This window comes from Oncorhynchus clarkii, chromosome 16 (assembly GCF_045791955.1).
Source record: "Oncorhynchus clarkii lewisi isolate Uvic-CL-2024 chromosome 16, UVic_Ocla_1.0, whole genome shotgun sequence".
Taxonomy (NCBI): Eukaryota; Metazoa; Chordata; class Actinopteri; order Salmoniformes; family Salmonidae; genus Oncorhynchus; species Oncorhynchus clarkii.
The window spans coordinates 48,210,792-48,225,334 of record NC_092162.1 but is presented as its reverse complement, the minus strand read 5'-3'; the positions used below and the strand labels follow the sequence as shown (position 1 = coordinate 48,225,334).

Sequence of the window (14,543 nt, the reverse complement as noted above, 5' to 3'; positions counted from 1 at the left end):
GACCTACAAGGCTGTATAGAGTGTATTTGTGTGTGACTGTGTGTGTGCGTGTGTTGCATCATGCCATAGTTGCTCTGTAATTATTTTTGAATCAATAACAGTATTATGATTATGCAATTACAATGCTGCAAATCCTGAAAATAAAATAAAGAAGTCCTGTAAAAGTTACCACCTGCATAATTATCGTATAACAATAAATGTAAATTCAATGTCACTCTATAGTATCTGTGCAACTTGTAAAGTAAACAGGAAAACGTGTTGGCTCTTAATTTATGGGGACCTACAGCTAAGGCCCTTGGAATGTCAAGTCCCCATCACAGTTCCTCAAAGCAAGCCTCCTCTTCAGAATATCACGACAACGAAGTGCTTTACGGTAACATTTGCTGTTTTAAGTTTGTAGCGGGACATTGCGAGGCTGACATAGCCACTATTTATTGTTGGTAACTGTAACGTTTGCCCGAAACTTAACATTTCGTCATGGACGTAGGCGAGCTACTGAATTATCAGGTAATTAGCTGGTTAGACATATCCTCATATCCTAGCTAGCTAACTTACCGGTAACGTTAGTTAGCAAAATAAGGGTGCTGTAAACAGCGTCTTTGACTCTAGCCCTATAGTAACGTTACTGGCTAAAATTATTGGTATTTAGCGAATAAACCAAGTTCGTTTAGCTAGTTAACGTTGTGACAAATTTAAGGAGTTGGCTATCTGATGTCAAGTTAGCCTAAAAAACGTTAGCACATACAGTTAACAAGTTACTGTAGCTAACTAACTACAGTAGCTAGCTAAGCTAGCTATCTTGTGATACAAACGCTTGCCTAACTTAGCTCAGCTGAAGATATTTGCTATTTTTTCTATCTGTGGCTCAGCCTTGTTAGCTAAAGTAATGTTGCTTTCGTGGAATGTAATTTCTTGAGCACACTACATGACCAAATGTATGTGGACACCTGCGAACATCCCATTTAAAAAATAATGGGCATTAATATGGAGTTGGTCACCCCTTTCCTGCTATAACAGCCTCCACTCTTCTGGGAAGGCTTTCCACTAGATGTTGGAACATTGCTGCATGGACTTGCTTCCATTCAGCCACAAGAGCATTAGTGAGGTCGAACACTAATGTTGGGCGTTTAGGCCTGGCTTGCAGTCGGCTTTCCAATTCATCCCAAAGGTGTTGTATAGGGTTGAGGTCGGGGCTCTGCGCATGCCAGTCAAGTTCTTCCACACTGATCTCAACAATCCATTTCTGCATGTACCTCGATTTGTGCACGGGGGCATTGTCATGCTGAAACAGGAAAGGGAATTCCCCAAACTGTTGCCACAAAGTTGTAAGCACAGATTCGTCTAGAATGTCATTGCGTGCCTTCGAGTTAAGATTTCCCTTCACTGGAACTAAGGGGCCTAAATTATGAACAAGCAGCCCCAGATCAATATTCCTCCTCCACCAAACTTTACAGTTGGCACTATGCATTGGGGCAGGTACAGTGGCTTGCGAAAGTATTCACCCCACCTTGGCATTTTTAAAAATTTATATTTGGACTATTTTGTATCTGTCCATTACATGAAATCCAAATAAAAATCCATTTAAATTACAGGTTGTAGTGCAACAAAATAGAAAAACCGCCAAGGGGGTGAATCCTTTTGCAAGGCACTGTAGCGTTTTCCTGGCATCCGCCAAACCCAGATTCCTCCGTCGGACTGCCAGATGGTGAAGCGCGATTCATCACTCCAGAAAACTTGTTTCCATTGGTGGTGAGCTTTAAACCACTCCTGCTGACGCTTGGCATTGCACGTGGTGATCTTAAACTTGTGTGCAGCAAATCGGCCACGGAAACCCATTTCGTGACGCTCCCGACATACAGTTCTTGTGCTGACGTTGCTTCCAGGGGCAGTTTGGAACTCGGTTGTGAGTGTTGCAACCGAGGACAGAAGATTTTTACATGCTTTAGAATAGAGGTCGACCGATTTATGATTTTTCAACGCCGATACCGGTCATTGGAGGACCATAAAAGCCGATACCGATTTAAAAAAAATATATATTTTATTTTTATTTGTAATAATGACAATTACAACAATACTGAATGAACACTTATTTAAACTTAATATAATACATCAATAAAATCAATTTAGCCTCAAGTAAATAATGAAACATGTTTAAATAATGCAAAAACAAAGTGTTGGAGAAGAAAGTAAAAGTGCAATATGTGCCATGTAAGAAAGCTAACGTTTCAGTTCCTTGCTCAGAACATGAGAACATATGAAAGCTGGTGGTTCCTTTTAACATGAGTCTTCAATATTCCCAGGTAAGAAGTTTTAGGTTGTAGTTATTATAGGACTATGTCCCTCTATACCATTTCTATTTCATTAACCTTTGAATATGGGATGTTCTTATAGTCACTTTAGTATTGCCAGTGTAACAGTATAGCTTCCGTCCCTCTCCTCACGCCTCCCTGGGCTCGAACCAGCAACAACGCATGAAAGTGCTGTTTGAATGAATGTTTACGCGCCTGCTTCTGCCTACCACCGGTCAGTCAGATACTTGTATGCTTAGTCAGATTATATGCAACGCAGGACACGCTAGATAATATCTAGTAATATCATCAACCATGTATAGTTAACTAGTGATTATGATTGATTGTTTTTTTATAAGATAAATGTAATGCTAGCTAGCAATTTACCTTGGTTTACTGCATTCGCGTAACAGTCTCCTTGTGGAATGCAACGAGAGAGAGGCAGGTCGTTATTGCGTTGGACTAGTTAACTGTAAGGTTGCAAGATTGGATCCCCCGAGCTGACAAGGTGAAAATCTGTCCTTCTGCCCCTGAACAAGGCAGTTATTAACCCACGGTTCCTAGGCCGTCATTGAAAATAAGAATGTGTTCTTAACTTACTTGCCTAGTTAAATAAAGATTAAATAAAGGTGTAAAAAAATAATAATAAAAAAAAGAAATCGGGAAATCGGCGCCCAAAAATACCGATTTCCAATTGTTATGAAAACTTGAAATCGGCCCCGATTAATCGGCCATTCCGATCTACTTTAGAATTCGGCAGTTCTGTTCTGTGAGCTTGTGTGGTTAACCACTTCTCGGCAGAGCCGTTGTTTGAAAGGTGGCATCCAATGACGGTACCACATTGAGCTCTTCAGTAAGGCCAATGTGTTTCTATGGAGATTGCATGGTTGTGTGCTCAATTTTATACACCTGTCAGCAATGGGTGTGGAATACACAGATTTTAATTTGTCCACATACTTTTGGCCATAGTGTGTATCAGAAAAGCAAGTACTATTGCATGTAAAGATGAATGCATTTGCTACATTATTAACTGTTTGCTTGGATACATTGCAAAGCCTTATGACTTGACATCCCTGTTTTGATGTACCTGCTCAACATGGTGTTGATGGTGTGATCTTCATTGTAGCCTGACAGGGGGGCAAAGCGTCTGCGGGATGATGATGATGATGGTGATGACCCCAGAAGCAAGAAGGTTGGCAGAGACCTGGCCAGACGCCTGGAGAGAGATGACGGTGAGGACCCGAGTGGTGACAGGAAGAGGATACTGGAGAAACTCATGGATGATGATGAGGACGCAGACGACCAAGAGGTGGGCAAAGTTTTACTGACATAAAATCAATCAAATCAAATTGTCATATGCACCGAATACAACAGGTGAAATGCTTACTTACAAGCCCTTAACCAACAATGCAGTTTAAAAAATAAGAATAAGAAATAAGAGGAATAAGTAATTAAATAGCAGCAGTAAAATAACAATGGCAAGACAATATACAGGGGGTACCGGTAATGAGTCAATGTGCAGGGGCACCAGTAAGTGGAGGTAATTGAGGTAATATGTACATGTAGGTAGAGTTATTAAAGCGACTATGCATCGATAATAACAGAGTAACAATGGTGTAAAAGAGGGGGCAGCAATGCAAATAGTCTGGGTAGCCACTTGATTAGATGTTCAGGAGTCTTATGGCTTGGGGGTAGAAGCCTCTTGGACCTAGACTTGGCGCTCCGGTACCGCTTGCCGTGCTGTAGCAGAGAGAACAGTCTATGATAGTCTACGACTAGGGTGGATGGATCATTTTTAGGGCCTTCCTCTGACACCGCTTGGTATAGAGGTCCTGGATGGCAGGAAGCTTGGCCACAGTGATGTACTGGGCTGTACGCACTACCCTCTGTAGTGCCTTGCGATTGTAGGCCGAGCGTTGCCATACCAAGCAGTGATGCAACCAGTCAGAATGCTCTCGATGGTGCAGCTATATAACCTTATGAGGATCTGAGGATCCATGCCAAATCTTTTCAGTCTCCTGAGGGGGAATACGTTTTGTCGTGTCTTCTTCACGACTGTCTTGGTGTGCTTGGACCATGTTAGTTTGTTGGTGATGTGGACACCAAGGAACTTGAAGCTCTCAACCTGCTCCACTGCAGACCTGTCGATGAGAATGGGGGTGTGCTCGGTCTTCCTTTTCCTGTAGTCCACAATCATCTCCTTAATCTTGATCACGTTGAGGGAGAGGTTGTTATCCTGGCACCACACGGCCAGACCTGTCGGTGATCAGGCCGAGCTCTGTTGTCATCGGCAGACTTAATGATGGTGTTGAAGTTGTGCCTGGCCGTGCCGAGTGAACAGGGAGTACAGGACGGGACTAAGCACGCACCCCTGAAAGGCCCCCGGTGTTGAGGATCAGCGTGGCGGATGTGTTGTTACCTACCCTTACCACCTGGGGGGGGCGGCGGCGCGTCAGGAAGTCCAGGATCCAGTTGCTGAGGGAGGTGTTTAGTCCCCGGGTCCTTAGCTTATTGATGAGATTTGGTGTTGAACGCTGAGTGTTGAACGCTGAGCTGTAGTCAATGAATGGCATTCTCACATAGGGCATTTGCAAATTGGCTACAGACGTGAGTGCTACTGGTCGGTAGTCGTTTAGGCAGGTTACCTTAGTATTCTTGGGCACAGGGACTATGGTAGTCTGCTTAAAACATGTTGGTACAGACTCGGACAGGGAGAAGTTGAAAATGTCAGTGAAGACACTTGCTAGTTGGTCAGCGCATGCTTGCAGTACATGTCCTGGAAATCCGTCTGGCCCTGTAGCCTTGTGAATGTTGAGCCTGTTTAAAGGTCTTACTCACATCGGCTTCGGAGAGCGTGATCACAGTCTTCTGGATCAGCTGATGCTCTCATGCATGTTTCAGTGTAATTTACCTTGAAGAGAGCGTAGAAGTAGTTTAGCCCGTCTGGTATGCATGTGTCACTGGGCTGCTCTCGCCTGTGCTTCCCTTTGTAGTCTGTAATGGCTTGCAAGCCCTGCCACATCTGACGAGCGTCAGAGTCTGTGTAGTACGATTTGATCTTGATCCTGTATTGACGCTTTGCCTGTTTGATGGTTCCTTGGAGGGCATAGTGGGATTTCTTATAAGTTATAGGTTAGAGTCCCGCACCTTGAAAGCGGCAGCTCTAGCTTTTAGCTCAGTGTGGAAGTTGCCTGTAATCCATGGCTTCTGGTTGGGTATGTACGTAGAGTCACTGTGGAGACGACGTCATCGATGCACTTATTGATGAAGCCAATGATATGGTGATATGGTGTACTCCTCAATGCCATTAGAATAAATCTGGAACATATTCCAGTCTGTGCTAGCAAAACGGTCCTGTAGCTTACCATCTGCTTCATCTGAACACTTTTATTGATCAAGTCACTGGTGCTTCCTGCTTTCATTTTTGCTTGTAAGCAGGAATCGGGAGGATAGAATTATGGTCAGATTTGCCAAATGGAGGGCGAGGGAGAGCTTTGTACGCGTCTCTGTATGATGAGTAAAGGTGGTCTAGAGTTTTTTTTCCCTCTGGTTGCACATTTAACATGCTGATAGAAATTTGATAAAACTGATTTAAGTTTCCCTGCATTAAGTCCCCGGCCACTAGGAGCGCCTCCTCTGGATGAGAGTTTTCATGTTTGCTTATGGCGGAATACAGCTCATTGAGTGTGGTCTTAGTGCCAGCAGCCGTCTGTGCTGGTAAATAGACAGTTACAAAAAAATACAGATGGTGTGGTCTACAGCTTATCATGAGATACTCTACCTCAGGCGAGCAAAACCTCGAGACTTCCTTAGATATTGTGCACCAGCTGTTGTTTACACATTTACATGGTAAGCCACCCCTTGTCTTACCAGACGCCACTGTTCTATCCTGCCGATAGAGTGTATAAGCAGCTTGATGATGTTGTCGTTCAGCCACGACTCGACTCTGACGCGTAAGATATTGGTTTTTAATGTCCCATTATTAGTTTAATCTTCCTCGTAGGTTGTCGATTTTATTTTCCAATGATTGCACATTAGCTAGGAGAACGGAAGGCAGTGGGGGTTTATTCGATCGCCTACAAATTCTCAGAAGTCAGGCCCCCACCCTCTTTTTCTCCGTCTTCTCTTCACGCAAATGACGGGGATTTGGGCTTGTTCCCGGTAAAGCAGTATTTAAATAATAAAATTTAAATTTAAAATAAATAATACAGTAGAACAAAAGAAAACAAAACGTCTATATACAGTGAGTGCAAATGAGGTAAGATAAGAGAGTTAAGGCAATAAATAGGCCATGGTGGCGAATTAATTACAATATAGCAATTAAACACTGGAATGGTAGATGTGCAGAAGATGAATGTGCAAGTTGAGATACTGGGGTGCAAAGGAGCAAGATAAATACTGTATGGGGATGAGGTAGGTAGATAGATGGGCTACGTACAGGTGCAGTGATCTGTGAGCTGGTGCTTAAAGCAAGTGAGGGAAATATGAGTCTCCAGCTTCAGAGATTTTTGCAGTTCGTTCCAGTCATTGGCAGCAGAGAACTGGAAGAAAAGACGACCAAAGGAGGAATTGGCTTTGGGGGTGACCAGTGAGATATACCTGCTGGAACGCGTGCTACAAGTGGGTGCTGCTATGGTGACCAGTGAGCTGAGATAAGGCGGGGCTTTACCTAGCAGAGACTTGTAGATAACCTGTAGCCAGTGGGTTTGGCGACGATTATGAAGCAAGGGCCAACCAACGAGAGCGTACCGGTCGCAATGGTGGGCAGTGTATGGGGCTTTGGTGACAACATGGATGGCACTGTGATAGACTGCATCCAGTTTGTTGATTAGAGTGTTGGAGGCTATTATATAGATGACATCACCGAAGTCGAGGATCGGTAGGATGGTCCGTTTTACGAGGGTATGTTTGGCAGCATGAGTGAATGATGCTTTGTTGCGATATAGGAAGCCTATTCTAGATTTAATTTTGGATTGGAGATGCTTAATGTGAGTCGAAGGAGAGTTTACAGTCTAACCAGACACCTAGGTATTTGTAGTTGTCCACGTATTCTAAGTCCGAGCCGTCCAGAGTCGTGATGCTGGACAGGCGATTAGGTGCGGGCAGTGATCGGTTGAATAGCATGCATTTAGTTTTACTTGCGTTTAAGAGCAGGAGAGTTGGAGAGCTGTATGGCATTGAAGCTCGTCTGGAGGTTAGTTAACACATTGTCCAAAGAGGCACCAGAAGTATACAGAATGGTGTCGTCTGCGTAGAGGTGTACCAGAGAATCACCAGTGTACCAGAGACTCACCAGCATCAAGAGCAACATCATTGATGTATACAGAGAAGAGAGTTGGCCCGAGGATTGAACCCTGTGGCACCCCCATAGAGACTGCCAGAGGTCCGGACAACAGGCCCTCCGATTTGACACACTGAACTCTTTCAGAGAAGTAGTTGGTAAACCATGCGAGACAATCATTTGAGAAACCAAGGCTGTCGAGTCTGCCGATAAGAATGTGGTGATTGACAGAGTCGAAGGCCTTGGCCAGGTCGATGAATACTGCTGCACAGTAATGTCTCTTATCGTTGGTGGTTATGATGTCGTTTAGGACCTTGAAACCAGATTGCATAGCGGAGAAGGTACGGTGGGATTCAAAATGGTTTGTTATCTGTTTGTTAACTTGGCTTTCGAAGACCTTCGAAAGACAGAGTAGGATAGATATAGGTCTGTAGCAGTTTGGGTCTAGAGTGTCTCCCCCTTTGAAGAGGGGGATGACCGCGGCAGCTTTCCAATCTTTGGGAATCTCAGACGATACGAAAGAGAGGTTGAACAGGCTAGTAATAGGGGCTGCAACAATTTCGGCAGATCATTTATAGAGGGTCCAGATTGTCTAGCCCGGCTGATTTGTTGGGGTCCAGATTTTGCAGCTCTTTCAGAACATCAGCTATCTGGGTTTGGGTAAAGGAGAAATGGTGGGGGCTTTGGCGGGTTGGTGTGGAGAGTGTCGGGCAGTTGACCGGGGTAGGGGTAGCCAGGTGGAAAGCATGGCCAGCCGTAGAGAAATGCTTATTGACATTCTCAATTATAGTGGATTTATCGGTGGTGACAGTGTTTCCTAGCCTCAGTGCAGTGGGCAGCTGGGAGGAGGTGCTCTTATTCTCCATGGACTTTAGTGTCCCAGAACATTTTTTAGTTTGTACTACAGGATGCAAATTTCTGTTTGAAAAAGCTAGCCTTAGGAAAGCTAACTGCCTGTGTATATTTGTTCCTAACTTCCCTGAAAAGTTTCATATCACGGGGGCTATTCGATGCTAATGCAGAATGCCACAGGATGTTTTTGTGCTGGTCAAGGGCAGACAGGTCTGGAGTGAACCAGGGACTATATCTATTCCTAGTGCTACATTTTTTTGAATGGGGCATGCTTATTTAAGATGGTGAGGAAGGCACTTTTAAAGAATAGCCAGGCATCATCTACTGACGGGATGAGGTCAATGTCATTCCAGGATACCCCGGCCAGGTCAATTAGAAAGGCCTGCTTGCAGAAGTGTTTTAGGGAGCGTTTGACAGTGATGAGGGGTGGTCGTTTGGTCGCAGACCCATTACGGATGCAGGCAATGAGTAATCGTTGTTCTGATGTCCAGAAGTTATTTTCGGTCGTAAGAGACGGTAGCAGCAACATTATGTACAAAATAAGTAAAAACAATAAGTTACAAACAACGCAAACAAACGAACAGAAAATCAGTTGATTAGGAGCACTTAAAACATCAGATCTTGTTCCTAAAATACTTTTTTGTTGTCTTGGTTACACTTTTCACAAAAGGGCACTCTGTTTTCAGGGTGAACCAGTGGATGAGAGTTCGGTGAAGAAAATGATCCTGACCTTTGAAAAAAGATCTTACAAAAACCAAGAGCTGAGGATAAAGTTCCCAGACACCCCGGGGAGGTGAGTTAATGAGGGACATTTATACGTAAGGCTGTGACGGCCATGGAACTTTGGATGACTTTATATTTGAGGTTCTTCAAAGTAGTCACCCTTTGCCTTAATGACAGCTTTGCACACTCTTGGCATTCTCTCAACCAGCTTCATGAGGTAGTCACCTGGAATGCATTTAAATTAACAGGTGTGCCTTGTTAAAAGTAAATTAGATTTTCTTTCCTTAATGTGTTTGAGCCAATCAGTAGTGTTGTGACAAGGTAGGAAGAAGAAGAGCCCTATTTGGTCAAATAACAAGTCCATATTATGGCAAGAACAGCTCAAATAAGCAAAGAGAAATGAATTAGAAATGACTTAGTTAATCGAGAAAATTTCAAGAACTTTGAAAGTTTCTTCATAGGCAGTTGCAAAAACCATCAAGCGCTATGATGAAACTGGCTCTCATTAGGACCGCCACAGGAAAGGAACACCCAGAGTTACCTCTACTGCAGATGACAAGTTCTTCAGAGTTAACTGCACCTCAGATTGCAGCCCAAATAAATGTTTCACAGAGTTCAAGTAACAGACACATCTCAACATCAACTGTTCAGAGGAGACTGTGTGAATCAGGCCTTCATGGTCGAATTTCTGCAAAGAAACCACTACTAAAGGACACCAATAAGAAGAGACTTGCTTGGGCTATGAAACACGAGCAATGGATATTAGACAGGTGGAAATCTGTCCTTTTGTCTGATGACTCCAAATTTTCTATTTTATTTTGGGGTTCCAACTGCCATTTCTTTTTAAAATGCAGAGTAGGTGAACGGATGATCTCTGCATGTGTGGTTCCCACCGTGAAGCATGGAGGATGTTGTGCAAATGGAATAGACAACAGGTGGAAATTTATAGGCATTTAGCAAGACACCCCCAATAAAGGAGTGGTTCTGCAGGTGGGGACCACAGACCACTTCTCAGTTCCTATGCTTCCTTGCTGATGTTTTGGTCACCTTTGAATGCTGGCGGTGCTTTCACTCTAGTGGTAGCACGAGACGGAGTCTACAACCCACACAAGTGGCTCAGGTAGTGCAGCTCATCCAGGATGGCACATCAATGCGAGATGTGGCAAGAAGGTTTGCTGTGTCTGTCAGCTTGGTGTCCAGAGCATGGAGGCGCTACCAGGAGACAGGCCAGTCATCAGGAGATGTGGAGGAGGCCGTAGGAGGGCAACAACCCAGCAGCAGGACCGCTACCTCCGCATTTGTGCAAGGAGGAGCAGGAGGAGCACTGCCAGAGCCCTGCAAAATGACCTCCAGCAGGCCACAAATGTGCATGTGTCTGCTCAAACGGTCAGAAACAGACTCCATGAGGGTGGTATGAGGGCCCGACGTCCACAGGTGGGGGTTGTGCTTACAGCCCAACACCGTGCAGGACGTTTGGCATTTGCCAGAGAACGCCAAGATTGGCAAATTCGCCACTGGCGCCCTGTGTTCTTCACAGATGAAAGCAGGTTCACACTGAGCACATGTGACAGACGGGACAGTCTGGAGACGCCGTGGAGAACATTCTGCTGCCTGCAACATCCTCCAGCATGACCGGTTTGGCGGTGGGTCAGTCATGGTGTGGGGTGGCATTTCTTTGGGGGGCGGCACAGCCCTCCATGTGCTCGCCAGAGGTAGCCTGACTGCCAGATCCCTTGTGAGACCATATGCTGGTGCGGTTGGCCCTGGGTTCCTCCTAATGCAAGACAATGCTAGACCTCATGTGGCTGGAGTGTGTCAGCAGTTCCTACAAGAAGGCATTGATGCTATGGACTGGCCCGCCCGTTCCCCAGACCTGAATCCAATTGAGCACATCTGGGACATCATGTCACATCATCCATCAACGCCACGTTGCACCACAGACTGTCCAGGAGTTGGCGGATGCTTTAGTCCAGGTCTGGGAGGAGATCTCTCAGGAGACCATCCGCCACCTCATCAGGAGCATGCCCAGGCGTTGTAGGGAGGTCATACAGGCATGTGGAAGCCACACACACTACTGAGCCTCATTTTGACTTGTTTTAAGGACATTACATCAAAGTTGGATCAGCTTGTAGTGTGGTTTTCCACTTTAATTTTGAGTGCGACTCCAAATCCAGAACTCCATGGGTTGATAAATTTGATTTCCATTTATAATTTTTGTGATTTTGTTGTGATTTTGATGTCAGCACATTCAACTATGTAAAGAAAAAAGTATTTAATAAAAAGATTTCATTCATTCAGATCTAGGATGTGTTATTTTAGTGTTCCCTTTATTTTTTTGAGCAGTGTATATATATTTTTTAAGAGGTACATTTTCTCCTCCACTCCTGACTGCATGGGCTGCTGCTGTAGGCTAGATTGAAGATAACGGGTTAGGACAAGTTAGGATTCCATGTGGAAACTTTTTGAATATTAACAGCTTTATGTGACGTGCCGTTGCGAAATACCAGCGCCGTTGCTAACTAGCAAAGCTGGTTTCATTGCGGTGAAGAGTTGTGGGATATTGGAATCCTCTTATCTTAACCTTTGGGTGCGTTTGTAAATTTGCTTTGGCTATCTACTCCGATATCAGAGCACTCTTGTTTGTGTGACAGAGTGCAGAATAACTGATAAATTTACGAATGCACAACACCCATTGAATTTGACAGGTATCAATAAACGTCAGACAAAAAAACTTAAATATATTGTTGCTAGCAGCACAGTTACAATCCCCAACGCTCTAGGTAACAGTCCAACCAGCTCTACTAGGGCGAGTAAAATAGTCAGTGAGGTGTTCTCTCATTTGTGTCTGGCAGTAGCTAGCAAGCTAGCCATCTTTAGCCAGTTAAATTGGGTGCTTAACTGCCTTTAGAATGCTTGCACACTTTTTCCCCTAGACCAGAGCGTCCAGTGTGCACTCTGAATAATCCAAGAGCTCAATTTGCGCACAGATAATCTGACAGCGCTCTGAATATACGAATCCCCAGAGTGCACTCTGAGCGCACTCGCACTTCAGAGTGAATTTACAAACGCACCCGTAGTCATCTTCAACCTATACTTCAGGGAGGGGGGCGTTGCCTAGGCACTGAAGACTCTTGTTAAAACAGGTATGACTGTTATTTTATTTTCATGGCAGTCTTCATCCATAACCGTCGGTTTCACGTTTATATGGTAATCGTGCCAGCCCTAAAATTGATCTGCTCCAGTCTTTAATTACATGACATTGCATTTACCAAGTCTGGATTTATTTTTCCATTTCTGACATACTTTATTATGCCTCTGCTCAGATTCATGGAAACAGAGCTGGATCTGAATGACATCATCCAGGAGATGCATGTCATCGCCACCATGCCTGATCTCTACCACCTCTTGGTGGAGCTCAATGCTGTCCATTCCCTGCTGGGCTTACTCAGCCACGAGAACACAGATATCCTTTCCTTCAAAGATGGCTTACTGGGCATCATTCACTGTTAAATTCAGTTAATTTACCTGCACTTGTTAAACCATTGACTAATGCTATTCTATGCATTTTACCTTGAATAAGGCTACTAATGATTCAAAACTGAACCTAGAAAAAATCTAACATATTAATACCCACTGTAAAAATCCTTAGCCTCTCCTACATATCGCCATTGCAGTGGTTGATTTGTTACAAGAGCTGACGGACATCGACACACTTCAAGAAAGTGAGGAGGGTGCGGAAGTACTCATAGACTCTTTGGTGAGTCCATTTTGTTTGTATACAATCTAGTCATGGCTAGCTGCCATTTTGTGTTATTTCTCATCCCCCCCTACAACCATATTGATGCGGATGATAAACTCAATAGATTAAAAGCAGATTCAATCCCAGCTAATTCAATCCCAGTCCATTGCCTTAGTGAAAATGGTCGGTCTTAAGGCGTCCGCATGCTTCCCATCCAAAACAGCTTGTGCATATATTATGACAACACTTTGTGACGTTTGTGTTAGTTCTGGTCTTCGGCAAGTTTTTTTGGGGCTGTTCGTTCCAAAGAAAAATCTTGAGGCGAGCCAAAGTTCAGAGCTGAAGTCTACACCCCTTCGTCGGTCATTGGTCAACAGTAGGGATCCTTCAATAAAGTGTTTGTCATTCAATGATAGATGACTCGTTTTCATGCATATTTTTTCACTCAAGAAATACTGCACCGAACATCTTAGATGTAAAATTGTGCGACTAAGATCTCTGCAAAAACTGCAAAATTAATGACAGATTTCTTGAGTTGTCTTAGATTAATTCGGACTATTTTTTAAAAATATTGTATTTTTTTAATAATAAATTTGACCCCCTTTTTCTCCCCAATTTCGTGGTATCCAATTGTTTAGTAATTACTAACAATCTTGTCTCATCGCTACAACTCCCGTACGGGCTCGGGAGAGACGAAGGTCGAAAGCCATGCGTCTTCCGAAACACAACCCAACCAAGCCGCACTGCTTCTTATCACAGCGCATCCAACTCGGAAGCCAGCCACACCAATGTGTCGGAGGAAACACTGTGCACCTGGCGACCTTGGTTAGCGCACACTGCGCCCGGCCCGCCACAGGAGTTGCTGGTGCGCGATGAGACAAGGATATCCCTACCGGCCAGACCCTCCTTAACCCGGACGACGCTAGGCCAATTGTGTGTCGCCCCACGGACCTCCCGGTCGCGGCCGGCTGCGACAGAGCCTGGGTCTCTGGTGGCACAGCTAGCGCTGCGATGCAGTGCGCTAGACCACAGCGCCATAATTTTGACTATTTTGAGGAAGTGTAAACTGGCTACGGCATCTCAAGATGGACAAACATGACACTTGCCTGGTCTTTTCTGGTCTTTCTAGCTAAGGTCTTTTATGGGAGTATGCGAGCACACTCGTTCGTTTCCAAATGAAGCATGCGGAAGCCTTAGCCCTCCCTTTGCACTCACTTTATCAGCAGCAAAGTTATTGGCGGTTTTCTGGGAAAGGTTGAGTACCCCATCATAATGTCGGCTGACATTTAGAAAGACCAAGGAGGCAAAGGTCAAATCACTCTGGTCTTATGACTTATAAGTTAGCAACGGAAATTAGGCCTGAGCCTTTATTGTTGTCACTCAACCACACAGTATTCCATAATGCTGTGATAAACAGCCTGTCTTCTTCTCTAACTGTAGCTGGAGGGACAGGTTGTGGCCCTTCTGGTGCAGAACATGGAGAGGCTGGATGAGCAGGTGAAGGAGGAGGCAGATGGAGTCTACAACACATTAGGTAGGACCCACTGCAGAATGATTGGACAAAATATGGGGATTATTTAAATGTTTGTAAATGCTGGCGTGGAGCAGTTTTAGCCCATAGTCTGAAAATCTGTTTGTCATATCATGTCCTAACGGTTTG

General features: G+C 44.5%; 1 protein-coding gene across 2 annotated transcripts in view; it reads left to right on the top strand.

Annotated features, from left to right (window-relative positions):
• The first annotated feature begins 344 nt into the window (after positions 1 to 344).
• LOC139367673 (beta-catenin-like protein 1) overlaps positions 345 to 14,543 on the top strand; it is a 40,318-nt gene continuing 26,119 nt past the window's right edge. The window contains exons 1-6 of one of the 2 annotated variants that reach the window (XM_071105955.1): positions 345 to 507; positions 3,415 to 3,597; positions 9,108 to 9,214; positions 12,468 to 12,607; positions 12,804 to 12,901; positions 14,324 to 14,417. In XM_071105955.1, coding sequence (XP_070962056.1) covers positions 478 to 507; positions 3,415 to 3,597; positions 9,108 to 9,214; positions 12,468 to 12,607; positions 12,804 to 12,901; positions 14,324 to 14,417 — 652 coding nt within the window. In that variant the 5' untranslated portion in view covers positions 345 to 477. Of the gene's footprint in view, positions 508 to 3,414; positions 3,598 to 9,107; positions 9,215 to 12,467; positions 12,613 to 12,803; positions 12,902 to 14,323; positions 14,418 to 14,543 lie in introns of both variants that reach the window. The other variant, XM_071105956.1, reaches the window with a different exon arrangement.